Source organism: Bemisia tabaci, chromosome 2, assembly GCF_918797505.1.
Source record: "Bemisia tabaci chromosome 2, PGI_BMITA_v3".
Classification (NCBI taxonomy): Eukaryota; Metazoa; Arthropoda; class Insecta; order Hemiptera; family Aleyrodidae; genus Bemisia; species Bemisia tabaci.
In genome coordinates this window covers 20,705,565-20,724,133 of record NC_092794.1, presented here as the reverse complement: position 1 = coordinate 20,724,133, position 18,569 = coordinate 20,705,565, and the positions used below count along the sequence as shown (strand labels likewise).

General features: G+C 37.0%; 1 protein-coding gene and 1 long non-coding RNA gene across 3 annotated transcripts in view; one reads left to right on the top strand and one right to left on the bottom strand.

The window, feature by feature from the left end:
• The window catches only part of LOC109043607 (condensin complex subunit 3), a 31,629-nt gene that overhangs the window by 9,809 nt on the left and 3,251 nt on the right, over positions 1 to 18,569 (bottom strand). For both annotated transcript variants that reach the window (XM_019060868.2, XM_072296893.1), the window contains exons 4-13: positions 17,731 to 17,818; positions 16,666 to 16,893; positions 8,611 to 8,752; positions 7,584 to 7,802; positions 5,896 to 6,021; positions 4,620 to 4,845; positions 3,670 to 3,909; positions 2,171 to 2,270; positions 1,439 to 1,660; positions 420 to 721 (exon numbers count right to left, since the gene is read on the bottom strand). In XM_019060868.2, coding sequence (XP_018916413.2) covers positions 420 to 721; positions 1,439 to 1,660; positions 2,171 to 2,270; positions 3,670 to 3,909; positions 4,620 to 4,845; positions 5,896 to 6,021; positions 7,584 to 7,802; positions 8,611 to 8,752; positions 16,666 to 16,893; positions 17,731 to 17,818 — 1,893 coding nt within the window. The remainder of the gene's footprint in view (positions 1 to 419; positions 722 to 1,438; positions 1,661 to 2,170; positions 2,271 to 3,669; positions 3,910 to 4,619; positions 4,846 to 5,895; positions 6,022 to 7,583; positions 7,803 to 8,610; positions 8,753 to 16,665; positions 16,894 to 17,730; positions 17,819 to 18,569) is intronic.
• Positions 8,767 to 18,545, top strand: LOC140224019 (uncharacterized). The gene is made up of 3 exons (XR_011899258.1): positions 8,767 to 9,860; positions 10,401 to 10,544; positions 18,293 to 18,545. It is a non-coding gene; the product is annotated as an uncharacterized lncRNA (long non-coding RNA).

Sequence of the window (18,569 nt, the reverse complement as noted above, 5' to 3'; positions counted from 1 at the left end):
CTGTCTTATTGAAAAACCAGGAGCGCAAAATCTTTCAAGCTTTCACTTTTCCATGCACACGCTTGCTGGCTTTCTACATTTCCCTCAAAGCGTTTCCCAAAAATTGCCCTCAGATTTCAAAAGTGAGGACCTTTTGTTTCTTATTTCCTTTGATTTTCGACTTCTGATCTCTAAATATCGTCCCTCCTTCCACATTTTCATGCATCCACTTAGGTGTGGGATTGAGCATTTTTGGCACTCCTGGAAGAAATCTTAAAGAGCTTATTTAAGTTTAAAAACACTTTGACACAAATTTTAACATGATATGAGCCTACCATTAATTCAGTTCAAGGATTAAAATAGTTCATGGGGAATTTTAAATTACGATTTGCAGAGAGAAAAAAAACCCATTGAGATTGAAGCTGTAGCCAAAGGAGTACCTTTTCCTTGTTCATTCTGACAAGTATTAGATTAATCAATAACTTGGCTACATCATCAGGATCAATTTCATGTAAAGGACTGTCCATTGGAGCATCGTACAGCGTCTTCAGTGTTGGCAAAAATGCTTGTTGAAACATATAATGGGATCCCGCAAAAGATGATGCATAAACATTGAAAAACGTTCCCAGCTGTTGACGAAGCATGTAATCCTCTTCAGAAATAGGGCTGAACCACATTATCATCAATTTGGACAAGAGATTTACAGAGGTAATACGACCACCAATGATCAGTTTACACAGTCCTGGAAAAAGACGAGAATAAATATTTAGATGACTGAAAACACAGAGTAATGATGCTTTAATTATTTAGCACGCTACTGCAACTTGAAGTTTGTCAGTGAGAGAAAGTTACTTGAAGAAATGATAATAAGCCATTTAAAGTTACCAAATAGGTACATACATGCTTTACAAATTCTGAGAGGATTTTGTTAATACAGTTATATTATGTGCGCCGGTTTTACAGTGAATTTCTGAATATCTGAGAAAAAGGAGCCACACAAATTTTAAGACATTAGGTACATCAAAATTTTGGTTTTCTTACTAGCCAATACCGTAATTGACATCGCTTAGTGATCAAAAGAGATGACATTAAAACTGGCACCCTGTAAGCATATGAAACATTGCCTGAAGATGTTTTTTCAAGATTGAAGCAAAATCTGCTCTGATGTTTTGTCCCCCGTCTGACTGATGACTTTATAACGTAAAATTCGGCAAATATTTAGGAAATACCAGCATACAAATTATGTAGGACAAATGCCTTGAAAAACGAATATACAATATGATGATTTTAAAATATTAAGGTTATATGAATTCGTAACGATGTAGGTAAATTTTTATGCTGAATGCAAATATTTCCTCAATTTTTAACTATTCGTATTTAAAAATAATGGAACCATTCCTTCAAAAATTACCATTCACACAGCCCTATAAAAAGTTAAATATGCAGTAAAAAGTATTACCTTCGACAGTTACATTCCGGATTTCGGTGGAGGAACTGTCCAAAAGGGACATTAGCAGGGTAACTAAATTTGCACTTTGATCAGAGCCGTCACTGGTGGTGTCCATTGAACTAATATTAGCCTCACCACTATTGGATACAAAGCTGTTTTCTTCTACCATTGCACCTTTCAATTTCCTCTTCTTCCTCTCTGGTTCATCTTCTTTCTTTTTCTCCTCTGGATCTAAATTATAATAAAAAATAATTATTGAAGCCAGTATAAAACTAGATAAAATACATGGAGATAAAAATCGCAATGACAGAATGATAATACCCTGAAAGATCCAAATAAGGAAATAAGAAATACTAATTAAAATTACTGACCGTATAAAAGTATGCAAGAATTTGCCGTGATTTTTCCTGATTCTGGAAAAACTTTTGAAAATATGTTTCAATATGTTGCCATTTCCATGACTTTTAGCGACTGGGCCTCCAAAGCTAGAAATTTTTCTGCAGTGACCTTCTTCTTAAAGGGGAGGCAAGAAAATCATTTTTATCTTGAGACGTTTTTTCCCCCTAACCTTTTTTTTTAATTATAAGGATTCATGTATTAGATTAGATAGAGAAAAATAGAATATTGTCAAGTAGAAATTCAGAATATTGTTCCCTAGCATAGGAAATGATATTCCTGAAATTTTGAAAACCTCTAACAATTTCTTTCACCGCTACAGCACACTTGCTCACCAGAACTTACCATCAATCTGATCTCTCATATTAAAAGTGCCTAAACCATAGAATAAGAGAAGATCGAAAATTCCTTTCAGAGCAACCAAGCACATATCATCATTCGGCACCTGAAAAAGAGAGCAATAGAAATATTGTAAAAACTGAAACCGCAATCGATTCTACTTACATGTTCAATCACCAAAAAATAATAATAGAAGAGGAATGGCAAATATGAGACTGAAAACAAAGTTTTAAAGTTCTTCGGTAACAATGTTTGAAACAACTTGTCAGCTCTACTGGGGAACATCAGGAATTTAGGAGATACAGAGGCACTGCTGTGGCAACACTGATGGTTCGTCGGCTTGCTGAGAATCCATGAAGTACAACACGCCTCTGTTTGCTCACCAGACCTGCGTTCGATCGCGTCAGGAAGGAAGGAGGATTTTCAATGAAAAAAATATTTAAAAGAGTCTAATTGAGCTTAATCCTGACTTGCACACCAACGCCAATACTCGAATACATGTGAGGAGAATTTCGATGTCACGCTCATTAGGTACAAAGGTGAGGCAAGGTGATTGGCTGAGCTCATTGCTTTTTGATCAAATGAACGACAAACCTATTGAAGTATCTCGACCAAAGCAGGGTTTTCGATCCAGGAACAGAAATATCGATATAATTTGTTATGGAGATGCTTACTCCTCGCCTGATTTACGTGGCGAATGAGAGGCAAGATAGGCAGTTTTGGAAATTTGTTATGAACTGATGACATATTGTGGGCATTCAGGGAGAATTGGCGAATGGAGAATTTGCATGCAAATCTTATATTGCTTCATCTGAAAGTGCTTAAAAAGCTGATTTCACAGTATTTTTCAAAAGTTTTTTCTGATATTGCAAGTAGTATAAAAATAGATTTAAAAGTGAGAAAATGCACCGCCTAGTGACGTCATCTGGCAGCATTTCCCATTCAAACACACGTATATTGGCAGATTAGATCATTTTGTCATACCCTCTCCAATAATTGTTCAATTCATGAACCAAGGGCATCCTCGTGTTCAGTTCACTGAGTAGACTCCACTTAAACAAGAAATTCATCAAATTTCAGACACCTGCAAATTCTCTATTGATTGGAAATGTTTTGGGAAATGAAGCAATTACGGTATGCTAAAAAAAGGCATGCCCAGCAAGAGGTTTGCATTTTGAAACTTCCTGAGCCTTAGATGACATTTAGAACACTTCTTGTCACTGGTCCACATGCCACATAATTTTTTTACTTTTATGTCACTTGATCCCTACTACGTAGAGACGTATTTATGCTAAAAGGAGCTATGTTTCACGCAAACCCTAAACACATAGTCCCTTTTAGCAGAAATAAGTTCATAGGATCTCTTCAGGAATGTGAATAGAAAGAGGAGTCCTCATTTCTTAACTTGAAAAAACTTGCACATCGCACTGAACGACAAATGAGACAAGTCATAAACACCAAAATTCCAAAAGAAGATGTTAGAGGTATGAACAAAAATTACAAACCTGGAAACAGAACAGAAGGAAGTACTGCTTTGCAAGATCTACATCTAGAAGACAACTGTTACTGAGTGCATGGAGAGCTAAAACTCTTGAAGTGGTGTCTTGAGCTTCGAGAGCAGGACAGACGAATGTCGTTACCAAACTTCTCAAACATGGATTAAAAACTGTAACATTCTTATTTTGTAAAAATTCAACAATGATGGTCAAGCATTTTGCTAGCACCTCCGGGCTGATTTTGACTATCTGCAATAAGGCACAAAAATGAAGAATCGAATTAGAATATAACATAAAATATTGACAATCTTTGACCACCAATCCTCTCCACTACTGCATTGAAATAATCTCTACAAATTATTTTATTTGCAGCTAGTAGTTTATTGTAATTTAGTTTCCTTGATGGGTTCACAAGATTAAAGCCTCACCTTCATGTATTGAACAAAAAAAATCTTGACTGCTTCCTTTTAATACACAAGAGAAGACCTCTGATTTGTTATCAGTTTTTCCTATTTTATGAGTATTTAAGGGACACTCTAGTTTAAAATCAACCTTGCTTTCTTTATGACCTAATTTTTCTTCTTTTTTTGGAGGAGGAGGGGGCAGGATATAATTTTATTTCTGCAGGGTTTAGAGCAAAAAACCGACCACTTTAAGGCTCCTAAAATATTGCACAGTTCCCTCTGGGGGCCCAAAACGCCGATTTTGAATGAAAAGTAAACACTCTTTTTGATAAGCAAAACAAGTTTTTATGAAGGTTTAAATTTCACTTTGAAAATCGACCCTGTTGAGTATCTTCAACATTTAAAAGGAAAAATACAATCAAAAGCTTACAGAGAGACGAAAATAAATTTTTAAAAGCAAAGAAACGGCGGAGGATTTGGAACCAAAAACATTTGTTCATGTTTCAACATGCTTCATCAAGAGCATTTTTAGCAGACATACGAAGTAATCATTACCTCATTATTCTCTTTCTTTTCTTCATCTGTTTCTTCTTCTGATACATCTGTGTTTTCATCTTCTTTGAAGGGCTCTTTCAAGTCCATAATAATCTCCACGAGGGAATCAAGAAAATGATCAATATTTGGTAGAATCCGACTGAAAACATCCACGATCACAGGGACAGCATCTTTCTTCACTTGAGGGCTCAGAAGTAAGTCTGTGCACAGTTGCTTCAGTTGACACCTTACAGAAAATAGAGAAAACACGATCAATTTTTTGGAAGAAAGCCTTCAATTTGAGTAAAAAATAAGTTTCATCTCCTTAACTGAAACATTATTATGGGTAAAATTTTTAAAATGACTTCATATTTGCCCTTGTCTTACAAAGACTGGGGAAAAGGAATTTGAGACAGTCCACATACTTACTAAATTGTGAATAATCAACCTACGACTCTTCCAAACCCGACAGGCAAAAAGAAGTTCAGTAATGGTCCAGAAAATTTTGCCGTGAAAGCGTTCAACTACCTTAGGTTATGCATGGACATAAGATACTAGTTAAAAACAAGGATTATCTAAAAAGTACATTAACTGTTTGTTACACTTCATAAGGTACTAGGGGGCTTCTCCTCGCAAGCAGTCCAACCCCTCCAAAGCGCTTCGCACCTCAGGCATTATGATTTACTCTTATGATTTTATATTATCGAGTATGATATAGGAGTGGCGTACTTTGTTGTTTATCCACTATTTCAAACTACTTGTGTTCATGAATTAGACGATGTGAATTTCAGCTGTATAATACTACCAATAAAAACAAAAAAGCCAAAAAGTAACCATTCGAATAAAACTGAAAAAAAAGAAGAAGAAAAAAAAAACGCATGATGAAAATGAAACACTTGAAACCATGTGATCTCTTCAGTCTTGATTTTTTTTAATAGCTGGTTTCTTACATCACACCCATGGCGTGCGTGTGTTGGCTGTTTTTTGCAGTGATTGGAGGATTGTTTGAAGGCTGCCAGCCGACTTTAAATCTAGGCTTTTCATACAAAAAGTGCTCAAGCAAATTCATTTTACATCCTTTTTTACAAATATTTTCATTTCAAGCTTCGCATCATCTGATGAGGGAATGTTTTGATGAAAACTATTCTATATGGACGCTGAAACTGGACTGGATCTTCATTAAAATTTGGTGGAATTCAATATTGCATCATTACTGTGATGACAGAGATGGTTTATAATTTTAAAAGGCAAAAGTTCATTGACTTTTGGATGAACAATGAAATGTAGCTTCACTTACCTCCCAAGCTCATCTGATAGATCATACACATTACAGAGCTGCAACAACTGCAATAAGATGAATAGCCGCTGTTTATGCTCCCAGAACTCTAATTTTTTTTCATCTTCAGAATCTCTCAAAAAATACCTAAAGCAAGAGAAAAAATTAATAATTCGCCAGCTAATTGCACTGATTTTGGTGGTCCAATTTTGAACTCACGTATCTCCGTTAGCAACGTTGCAGTCTTCTTGACGAGCTTTATTTTATCTATGGAAAATTAGACCATGTAATTTCATTAAAATCTCTTCCATGTTGACAGAATATGCCGTATAACTTTCAAGCTTTGTATAGGATTGGCTTGTTTCTCTTCAAAAATATGAAATAGGAGCAGAAATTCTTAAACATCACAATGGAGATACGTAGTTTTGCACTTTGACCATCGATTTGTATAATCATTCGTATTAGAATAAATCATTCGTATTCTTAAGTCTCCTTGTAAGCTGCTTCATGAGCTGTTGCCTACACTACAATACACGCAAAAAATAGAAGAGGGGGAACGCTTAGAGCTATTCGCTGCTATTGAAACTCATTGTCCTTGTGATGATCAAAAGAACCTATCTTCGAATCCTCTCATACTTCCAACTGAGAGCTTTTGGGTCACCATATTTTAATAGCATAGAATATTGCAGGTCTCATAACCACACTGTGCTGCAATTGTGCTATATTTCATTTATGCTTCACATTTCATGCGGTTTTTTCCACTAAATCCGAAAATTACCTCAGTTTTTACTCATCATGCATCATTTTTCTGAAAACGAAATTTTCCCCATGAAATCTGGGTTCTGGGTTTTGGGTTTTTGGGGTGAAGAGATGGAGAGATGCCAGCTTCCGGAGGATCTCTACCATGACAGATTCCTGTGGAGAGTAGGTGTCGCAGAGCGCCCTAGCGCGCCGTAAAAGCGGCTCATACATACATAAATCTGGGTTTTTCAAGACCAATTCTATTATTCTGGTGAAATGGAATTTCCTCGGCATTTTTCCTCAACATAGCGCTAAAACATATCTACAGTCGAACACGTTACCTTCCACAATATGACATGACCAGAAATTTGCAAGTCTTTCAGTGACATATGTTTGTTTTTGAAGAGTAAAGTCATTTTGCTAGAGCTCAGAATCAATTTTTACTTTTCCCTGACAGTCACTTTAAAGCATTAAGCAGAGCAATATTAGAAATTTGGGTACTATTTCACTAACGTTGGCCAAAAAACTAAGACAAAGTGAGAAAGAGAATAGTTAAAAATTATACTAGAGGTGCATTAGTACCAGAAGATGAGGTGGGAGAGGGTGTACAAAAATCAGATATGGTGCAATACAAAATGTAACCCTCTTCTCCAAAAACCACTAACACTTGAAGATTGGTCATCAATTATGGGCTAAATGCCAAAAAATCGAAAATGGAGGTAACGTTGTGTTACATTCTAGACACCAAGAATGACATGCTGCATAGCAGCCACCAACAAAAAATTAGTGCATATATATAACATCTGAAAGATAGCGTTAGTGGTATGTTCCGCAGCAATTTACGGAAATAAAAATGTGGTAACTCAAAATAAACTTTTTAGCACTTAGCCTGTGATTGATTGCAGGAGTAAAAAAATCCGGTGCTTCTCCAAGACTGAAAACCAGAGAGAACTTACAAGAAAACTTACGTTCTGATATAGTTAGTTAGTGGCGTCAATTCTGGTAACACAGATTGCAACATCGTGTCTTTGTCTACTTCTAGAGCTTCATCATCAAGATTATGGAAAAAATGTACAGCACAGCGCCAGAAGAAGGCATTTTCTGGAGAAAGCTTATCTAGGGGAATTAATTTATCTTCATCCAAATTGAGTTTCACTTGCTCCATGATTGTATTTGTTGAGGTGCTCCTGGAGGCAAAATTAAAAAAAAGAATAGTTAGAGTACGAGTCACTTCAGTAGGAAAGTGTCTTTTAAAGACACAATCATGGAGGAGGAGAACTCCTTTACTTCAAATTCAGTTACCACAATAATAAAGATCATCTTTAATGATAAAAAAAAAAAATACAATGAAATCAAAATCTAGAAATGTGCATGGATCATCATTCTTATCGAAAGCTAATACATAGATTAAAATTAAGCTCCATTTGAAGTCCACTATATCCCTTCAGCTCTGAGATTATCAGGTAACACAAAGGCTGTTCAACAACTAGCAAGATAAACATCATAACTTCAAAACTAGGCTAGATATAAGCTTGCTTTAGTTTGACAGACAGAGAAATTAGCTTCAGAATGAGACCGGGATCAGCTTACACAATTGAAAATTAAAAGTCATGAGGATTTGAATAGCATGAGTTGCATTTACCCACACAGATTTGAACAAAGATTTTTGCTCATTGAAATTTGTCGCTACAACTACTGTCCAAAGTACACTGTGGCACAGAACAATTATCAATCAGTATCAAACAGTTTGTGGCACAGAACAAATAACAATCAGTGACTCTGATGCATGTGAGCATGCGCAAAGAGGGTGTCCTTATAGCGTGTCCTTAGCAACCTGCCTGAAAACATGATTAGTAGACTGAACAATTATTTTTGCATTGTGGAAAAACACCATTAAACATGAGAATTGTGATATGATGGAATATTTTCTGTCTCCAGAAGTATCCATTAAAGTAAAGAATTTTCTAAGATAATGTTCTACGAACGTAAACTTACTTAAATAAAATTTGGAGGACAAGAAACGAAGTTTCAGTGCTTGTTTCAACATCTAAAAATTTCAGCATGGTAACAAAATTATTCTTGGCATGATCAAACCACAATGGAAGCAGGACTTTTTCTACACATTTGCTTACACGCTCTAGAAAAAAGAAAAAAAAGAGAAAGTAGGTAATCACTTGAAATGCATTCAAAAACAAGAGCAAATTTTCTTGCAAAAATAACAGCATGATTAGGATTAGAGCTGTGTGATTAATCGAACGGCATTCGTAATGGTAATTAATCTTTTTAATTGTAATCGAATTGAAAAATTAATCACAATTGAGTAGATTAATTTAACTTCATGAAATTTTGAATTTCCCGTCGCGTTCTCTCAAACTTTCGTCACTAGCGCAATGCTAGCTTAAAAAAGCGGTAAAAAATTGCAATAAATATATGACAAGATTGAGAACCCTGTTATCTACACATCCGCACCACGCGTATTTCATGATGCTTATGATGGAAGAGGCTGGCACTATATGAAATTTAAAGAAAAAAAAAATAATTGTTTGCAGTCGGACGGAACTACCCTCTTTTGAATTTTCCAAGATTATTAATGATAACTCTCTGCCTTGTGCTGTGTTTGTCCTCCATTCTCTTGGAGCCAATAAGCTGAAAAAAGTCTAGTTTATTTGGGTGGAAAGGATCTTTTAAAAAAAAAGACAATGGGTCAAACTTAAAAAGAAGGAGAAAAAAAAATATTGAAGTAAATGTCAGCTTTCGCAGTTTTATGAAAAATTCTTCAAGAATTCGTATACTTTAACTTTATTTTTGGTCAGAAAAGCCACAAAAAAAATGAAGATGCCAAAATTTAACCATTATTTTCGTTTTTTCAATTTTAATCGTAATCATGATCATAATCGCAATTAATTTCCTTAATCATGATCTAGCTGTAATCGAATTCAACAATCCTTAATTGCACAGCTCTAATTAGGATGTTATCACTTCCCCAGTGATTCAGTTAATCTAAAATAACCTAAATATTACCTAAAAACTCTAAAACTTCCAAAAAGCCACTATCAACAATTTTATACGAGATTAAAAATGTATAGAATGCGGTCCACAACTCCTGATCGTCGATTGTCGACACGATCCACGGATGTTAATTCTACGACTTCAATCAAACTGTGGTGTTACCAAACTACTGCATAGCCCTGTAAAATTTTAGTGGTAATTCATGGGCTATTGCAGTGTATGTGTGCAATCTTAAGGTGAATCCAGGCTTGGAACTTCGCGATTTGGCCACCACGTTGCTCTGCTCAGAATAGCCGCATATATTTGCCAAAATAATAAAAACCGTAATATGTACTTATTCAAAATTGGGGATCCAGGGGATATAGCAACATACTTGAGGAACACTCAGTAAAAAAATCTTCCCAAAATTCCCAAAAATAAAGTCGTAACTACGGCGGAAAGTAATTCCCATTGCGGCAATGGGAGAGAGACAGAACATGTGGGATTCGGTTGCGCGCTCGGCCGCCGCGACTGAGCTGAAAGTTTCAGCCGTACTTCCTCTCCGTTTGTAATTCTAATTGCCAATATTTTTGGCTCAAAAAATCAAGCAAAAATAATCTATATCTTGTGGATCTGCTTTTTGTAATTTGAACAATATTATTTCAGTAATCGTTGAAGGAAAGTGAAATTCTCAGGGGTGACTGGTGGCGCTATCTCTTATCTTGAATTATCCCTAATTGAACCCTGGATTCACCTTAAATGGTTAACATAGCTCACCGAAAAATTTTTAATTGCAGGTTCATGAACATTTTGCTCACTTCAATACCTATATGAATAAACTTTTGACAGTAAAAAAATACTTTCAGTCCAGGCTTTAAAAATGGCATAAAAATAATGGGGCTAAGGACTGCATTTGGATTGGCTGTATGTTAAATAAGTAGGTTAGTATTGATGGAGGACTCTTATCATCACAGCTTTTTTATACTGCCATAAATCTCTAATAGAGAGAGCGTTGGGATGAAATGCTAAGCTTGGGACTGCTTAAAACGCAATATAAACAAGTAGCAAAAGCTACCTGCTGAGGGGGCGCCGCCCCCCCAGACCCCCCCTTTCAAATTATATATGTGAGACTTTGAGTATCATAGAAGTCGTGCGGCGACATGCCGAATGAAATGCCACAATTAAAATTATTGGCTCAGATGATGAGCTGATAAAAGCCGTACCTAGTAATTTGGGAACATTTCTGACACAGTTTGGTTGCTTTAACTATCACTTTGATTTGCGAAATACAAATCGTTTTCACTTCGTATGTAGTTAAATTTGATTTTGACTGATTTAGTTTCTGATGGATTCAAATTCATAATATACATTTAGGTTCCAGGGAAAGAAAAATGCAGATGAGCTACACTTCACATGAATATAGATTGATTATAAAAATAAATAATCCGAAGAAGTGATGGAATAATTGATAATTGTTTACTACAATAAACACTAAACCTAGGATTCATAGGAATTTTAAATAAAATCCCACCCATCACTAAAATAACCCATATGTATATACTCGTGGTGCCTGCTCTCGGCTCGATTTCGCCGAATGGAATTCTTCATCATCGCGGTTGTCCTTGTTGCGTGCGGGAGGAAATGAAGGCGCGCTCGCAGTAGCAAGAAGCAGACGCGCCAGGTTGCTTGCGACGCGTGAATGTAGCTTAACCTCCACAGATTAACAAACCGTCGAGCAGCCACGCGAAAAGTCCTATACCTACATAGAGAAAAAAAAAGGAGGTATTTGCATCTTGAGGTTTGTTTACCCTGTGACGTAGGTCTGTACAACCTGGCCAGCGAAATCCGAAATTCGAACTATGAAAAATTGACCATAATTTCCGATTTTCCGAGGTGTAAAATACACAACTCAGCAGAAGAAAGAAAGAAAAATCGATTTGATATTTCTAGAGATAAATGTCTCGATACGGACGATATATTAACGTTGAAATATCGATACGAGTTTTTGGTCTAAAAAATCGATATTCTGGTGGCGCGGAGCGTCTTCGAGGGGTTGGGCTGCGTAGCGGCCAGTCGTTAGACGATAGAAAAATCGCACCCGAAGCCCGAACCCAAATTGAGCCTTATTCGAGCGGGTCTTAAAGCGGGGCCCAAGGCTGCAATCGCGGCCGAGCGGGCCTCACAGCGGCTCCGCTAGGCTAGCGGCCACCGACCCTCGGAAAAGTCATAAAAACGAATGACTCAAGTGCACGTGCAGGGCTCGAGGCATTGCAGCCAAATTGGTCTGTTTGTTATTCAGGGATAGTGTCCTAGCATAAGTTTATTTAAAAAACAATTAAATAAGAGGAAGGATTTCAACCCTGAAAAATGTCCTCGATCTCTCCGGGACCACTGCCAGTCTGTGACCCTGGGAACCTTTGTTAGTTTTGGTGAGCACAGTTACAGAGATGGACCGTTTTTTTTAGGGAGCGAACAAATCAAAATTTTGAGCCTTAAGTTGGTCGCAACCATATACGGAAGTCGTTACAGTGACATTTTTGTGCAATATGCTTCTGTGGAAAGTGCAATACTTAATGAATACTTTTGACAAATCGTGTTTTTTCCGGTTTGCGCTTCAAACGTGATTTATTTGCGGAGTGTCATCCGTTCCTTTTTGAATTGAAAAACTCGTCGGATGCATTGGGTAATGGAGTAAGGCATCTCTCATTTCTTAACGCAGGGGGCGGCAAATTTTGCATTTTTTTAAAATGTAGGTTTAAAAAAATGCAAAATTCGGATTCAGAAAAAAAAAAATTACAAAGGAGAAAGCGTCTTTCGGTGACACAAGAGACAGCACCTTTAATATGTCGAGTTAAGAGAGAAACTAAACACGCAATTTGGCATGGAGCGGTGCAGCAGTGATGATGAGGACTTGAGATAAAAAGGAGAAGGCCCTCAGCGCGGCGCACGGTGAATCGAGTCAATGAGAGAGGTCGGAAAAAATTTGGGAACTTAAAACGCTCATAACTCCGTTTATACAAGAATCTAATGTTCTGCAAGCTGTTCCACTGGTTTTCTCGTGATATTTTCTTCCAGTATCACCCCTTGAACTTTAAAATGTGACGAAATAAACATCATCATTTGCAGTTTTTGTCAAAACTTTCATGTCCGACCCCTCTAATTGACTCAATCCACTGTGCGGCGGTCGGCGTGAAACGCATAGCGCCTACAAGACTGTAGGAATACTTCACGCATTGCGCCAAACACAGTGCGGTCAGCGCGGCGCGCCAGCGGAAGTTAAAATTATTAAACCACATTTATGTTTGTTCTTGCATAATTTTTACCTTCATTTCATACAAATTGAAGGCCTTGTTCACACAGATGTAGATAGGTTTACGGAACTTAACTTTCACGCAAAGTTCCGTGCGAACTTTTGCTAGTAGTGAGGGGCATAGTGTCCTTTCTTTTCATTTTTCTTGTTTCGCCGGTTGAAAATGCGGGTGTGATCCCTGCGAAACGTCCCGGGTTTCTTATTATATTTTATGTGTTTCTTTTTATTATTTGCGGCCTTAGTCCCGTTTTAAGTTGTTTCTCTGTTACTGTTTCGGGCCGATTAAGTTGTTTTTTATTGATGTTTCGAAACGAATGAGAAGGGGGCGGCAAAATACAGGTGGCCCATGGGCGGCAAGTAGGTAAATCCGGCCCTGTTTTTTAAATGAATTTTGAGTCAAATTTACGAGAGAAATTGATTCACCAAGATTATTTTTCTTAATTAAAATTAACTTTCTTTTTAATACAGTTTTTACGTAAATACATTTGTTCGTAATTTCCAATACTTTTTACGAAATTTTTATGTTAATTTAATTGTTATGTAAATTTGACTTCCTTTTCCGAATTTTTTCTTTTTTCGCGTTTTACTGTGACTTTTAACAATTTTAGACTTTCTTTCCTTACTCTAGTAAGGATCTAGTCGTCAGAATCTATCCTGAACGACAACTTACATTCATGGAGAATAAAGCTTTAAATGTTCCTGACCATTTGTTACCATCCAAACTCACTAGAACACATTGTATAGGTAGGTATATGAAAAATTTGAAGAGCATCGCTGTCAAAAGCTAAGTTCTCCTTCAATTTAGCTCTTTTTGTATGGTCTACGGGTAAGGACAAAACTAACTGTTTTTGCTAAACGCTTACTGTTTTTTATTCATAAAATTTGAAAGTCTCAATGAAAGCAAAGCTATGTCCAATCACAGCTAGGTATTTTTATTTTGAGACTGCACATCCCAACTTCTCCCACTTTTTCAGCCGAATTATTTTTTTTTTGGGCTAGATTTTGGTTGGTGCAGTAATGCTGATGGTTATTTTTAGAAGACTATGATGGTGAAACCTAAAGTTTCCAATGATATTTCATCAGCATAGTAAACTCAACCACGACTTCAATCATAAATAATTCCATTTAGCGAAATCAAGCTGAAAGGCACAAGTAAGGGTTCATGAAAGTTGAAGTCATAGCTCAACATTATAGGGTAGGTTCAAGTAACTTTTAACGTGTTTTAGACTTTTTTTTCTTACCGTAGACCCTGAAAAACCACTTAAATTCAAGGAAAATAAAGCCTTAAATGTTCATACCCATTTTTAAATGTCAGAACTCACTAGACCACATTATATTCATGATAAATTTGAAGAATATCGCTGTGAAAAGTTGAGTTTTCCGTAGATTTAGCACTTTCCGTATGGTCTTTAAGGTAATGACAAAAAGTGCTAAATTGAAGGAGAACTCAACTTTTGACAGCGATATTCTTTAAATTCATCATGAATATAATGTGGTCTAGAGAGTTCTGACACTTAAAAAATGGTTATGAACATTGAAAACTTTTAGTTTGATGAATTGAAGTTGTCCCTTAGGGTCCATTAGCGCTAAGGAAAAAAATTCTAAAACTTGTTTGAACCAACCCTATAATATTCTCCCATAGGATTCACTTTCAGACAATAATAATTAATCAACATAAACATCAACCATTACCGATAAATCATTAAAGATCCTATTGGGCGAAATTTAGCCAAAAAGCACCAGTTTGGAGTCTTGACATTTTGGCCACCGTTGGTTGCTTATTTACGCTATTAATCTGTGACTCGATGATAAAGAATGCCATAGGGCGACATTCCGCCGAAAGGCACCTGTGTGGGTTCTTTACATTATGGTCACAGTTGATTGCTAAACGCTACCAAACCATGGCTAAATGATCAGAAATTCCATTTGGCGACACATGTTAACACTCTTTGAACATCTGAGGTATGAGTTCTGGATATTTTGGCTATACTTGGTTGCTAAACGCTACTTAACAGTAAATGTTCAACAGTGACTTGATGATAAAGAATGCCATAGGGCGACATTCCGCCGAAAGGCACCTGTGTGGGTTCTTTACATTATGGTCACAGTTGATTGCTAAACGCTACCAAACCATGGCTAAATGATCAGAAATTCCATTTGGCGACACATGTTAACACTCTTTGAACATCTGAGGTATGAGTTCTGGATATTTTGGCTATACTTGGTTGCTAAACGCTACTTAACAGTAAATGTTCAACAGTGACTTGATGATAAAGAATGCCATAGGGCGACATTCCGCCGAAAGGCACCTGTGTGGGTTCTTTACATTATGGTCACAGTTGATTGCTAAACGCTACCAAACCATGGCTAAATGATCAGAAATTCCATTTGGCGACACATGTTAACACTCTTTGAACATCTGAGGTATGAGTTCTGGATATTTTGGCTATACTTGGTTGCTAAACGCTACTTAACAGTAAATGTTCAACAGTGACTTGATGATAAAGAATGCCATAGGGCGACATTCCGCCGAAAGGCACCTGTGTGGGTTCTTTACATTATGGTCACAGTTGATTGCTAAACGCTACCAAACCATGGCTAAATGATCAGAAATTCCATTTGGCGACACATGTTAACACTCTTTGAACATCTGAGGTATGAGTTCTGGATATTTTGGCTATACTTGGTTGCTAAACGCTACTTAACAGTAAATGTTCAACAGTGACTTGATGATAAAGAATGCCATAGGGCGACATTCCGCCGAAAGGCACCTGTGTGGGTTCTTTACATTATGGTCACAGTTGATTGCTAAACGCTACCAAACCATGGCTAAATGATCAGAAATTCCATTTGGCGACACATGTTAACACTCTTTGAACATCTGAGGTATGAGTTCTGGATATTTTGGCTATACTTGGTTGCTAAACGCTACTTAACAGTAAATGTTCAACAGTGACTTGATGATAAAGAATGCCATAGGGCGACATTCCGCCGAAAGGCACCTGTGTGGGTTCTTTACATTATGGTCACAGTTGATTGCTAAACGCTACCAAACCATGGCTAAATGATCAGAAATTCCACTTGGCATAATGGAGATGTTGCATGTGTGAGGAATATGCGATTTGACTGTTGAATCTTGGGTAAAAGGTCACGAGAAACACGATGGTGCCACTGGTTTTCTCTGAAATCATCTCCCAAGCTCAAAAAAAAGCACTCAAGTTGAGGCCAAAATGGAGGGAATATCCCACCCTACCCTGAGAGTCCAAGTCTAGATAAAGACCAACTCTCCATGCAAAGATAGGGAGCTAATACATTGACAGGGCTACCAATTTATCTGGGGACTCCAAAACTGAAAACACGGCAACCCTGCTAATGTATTTGCTCCCTATCTTTGCATGGAGAGTTTGTCTTCATGTAGACGTGGACTCTCAGGGTAAGGTGGGATATCCCCTCCATTTTGGCCTCAACTTGAGAGCTTTTTTTGAGCTTGGGAGATGATTTCAGAGAAAACCAGTGGCACCATTGTGTTCCTCGCGAACTTTTATACAAGAATCAACAGTTAAATTGCAAATTCCTCACACATGTAACATCTCCATTGGGCCAAAATGGACCGATATCAATACCTCATATGTTACTTGGTTCCTCGAAAATTCTCCTCTTGGACTTAGCCTAAAAGTGTGGACACTTTTTAGCCTCCGGCGAAACCTAGAGACTATACGGCTTCGCCGCACGACTAAAAAGGACTAACTTACCATCTCTGTCTTTCAATCCGCTGTACAGTAACATTTGTCGCTGTTTGATGGTGAATCTAGACATGGAGCACTTGCTTAAAACAAGGAAAGCATCTTTCCTCACAAAGTCTTTGACATCATAAATACGTTCTACAATTGTTGGAAGGGTATGAGCTGCTACTGCTAATTTTCTAAGAATAGCTCTCCGAGCTTCCACGCTTGGGTCCATGGACAGATGAAATGACAAAGCTGAAAAAAAGACATTGATGTGCAAGGGTCATCGACAGAGTAAATTTCTTCATTTTTTTCTTCTTCTGAGTGTGCATACTACATCTAAAGCAAAGCACTTAAAGCACGGAGAAATATAGGGTTATATTACCAGTTTGCTAATATTTGACACTCGCATAACCATTACACTCTCCATTTTTCCCTCTCCACTAACTATCTAATAGAGTAAGGTGAATTTTTACCCAAGCATCAAGGATATTTAGTACATCACTGCGGCAATGGGGTGATCAATTGAACATATTTAAATCAAGATGGACTGACTGAGCTCATTGTGACGTGAGCTCTACCATACATAGAGTCTTATGGGTCTCAGGGCTTATGTCATTGGCGACACAGTTCCGTTTAATTCAAACATGTATAATCAGAGCAGGAGATAAAATGGTTGGCTGGGTTGGTTCACCTGACGAGAATTGTAGCATTTTCAAGAGATATAATTTCAGTTGATAACTTCGTAATTCCTTCAGATTTTTACGTGCAGTTTTTTCTTCCAAAAGCGAAATTTGAAAGTCAGATTTCTTAGCTCTGTGACAGAGATTCAGAACAGTGTCAAAATTTAGAGAGCTAGGAAAATTACCCTTAAACTCATAAAACTCTCATTATGTTTGCTTCAATTGTTTGCTTATATGAAGAATGCTGAAAAGGCTTTGGGGAGGTTCAATATACTTCTACATATTAGGTAAAAGCACTGAACTGTCACTTACTACATAGGTGAAGGCGGCTTGAGTGGAATAAGTGCTAAATGGATGATAAATTTGTTTAAGTGGATGAAAACGAAAACAATTGAGAAAAACTTTTTACCTTTGACAACTGGGCAATTGGCATCAAAGGGATCCTGCAACCTGTAGACAGCAGAGATGGCCTTGACTCGGATACCTGGCATTTTGTCCTGAAAGCAAAATTTGTTGTTTAGATTATCTGAAATGCATTACTAATTTAAGAAGATAATACAAAGAATAAGTATACATAAGACTATAGACAAATTGGATGCAATAATAGAGTAAAGGAGTGTCATTTGCACTGGGCGGCTCAGCTAAAATATCTAAGGCTGTGCGAAGCTTCAAAAAGTTTCAACCGGATGGCCATTTTTGGTTCAGTTTGATTTTAAAATTTGGGTTCAGGAATTCCAAGCATTTTTAACATAGATTTCTGAAGTTTCACGGGCACTGGCAGTTTCTAACAAACCTTTGCGATTTTGCAGGTGCTCACTTGTGAGCACAGTTTTTCTGAATCACTTGTTCATCTACAGGTAAAAATTTTGGGTCAAAATGGGCAAATATTTTTTTATAATTTTTTTAGATTATTATTTACTTTTGCTAAATTATCAGCCATTTCCCACATTATTTAATCAGTATTATATCAGTTTTGTTTCAGATCTGTAATTCAAATGGCAGCAGAGACCCATTCCAGTTTAGATGGATTTCGTCAAAATTTAGCTGAAAATCTAACCTCCAAAAGACCGCCAAAGATGACAGAGGGGTCAAAAAATTTTGAAAATTGGTTTTTGTGCTTCAATCACAATAAATAAACAGATGTCAAAAATATAAAAAGTACTGCGGTTGTTTGAGCAACAGCCCCTGGATGATTTCACAGAGAATGACACCATAATTGATGGACATTTTTTAAAAGAGAACTAATAC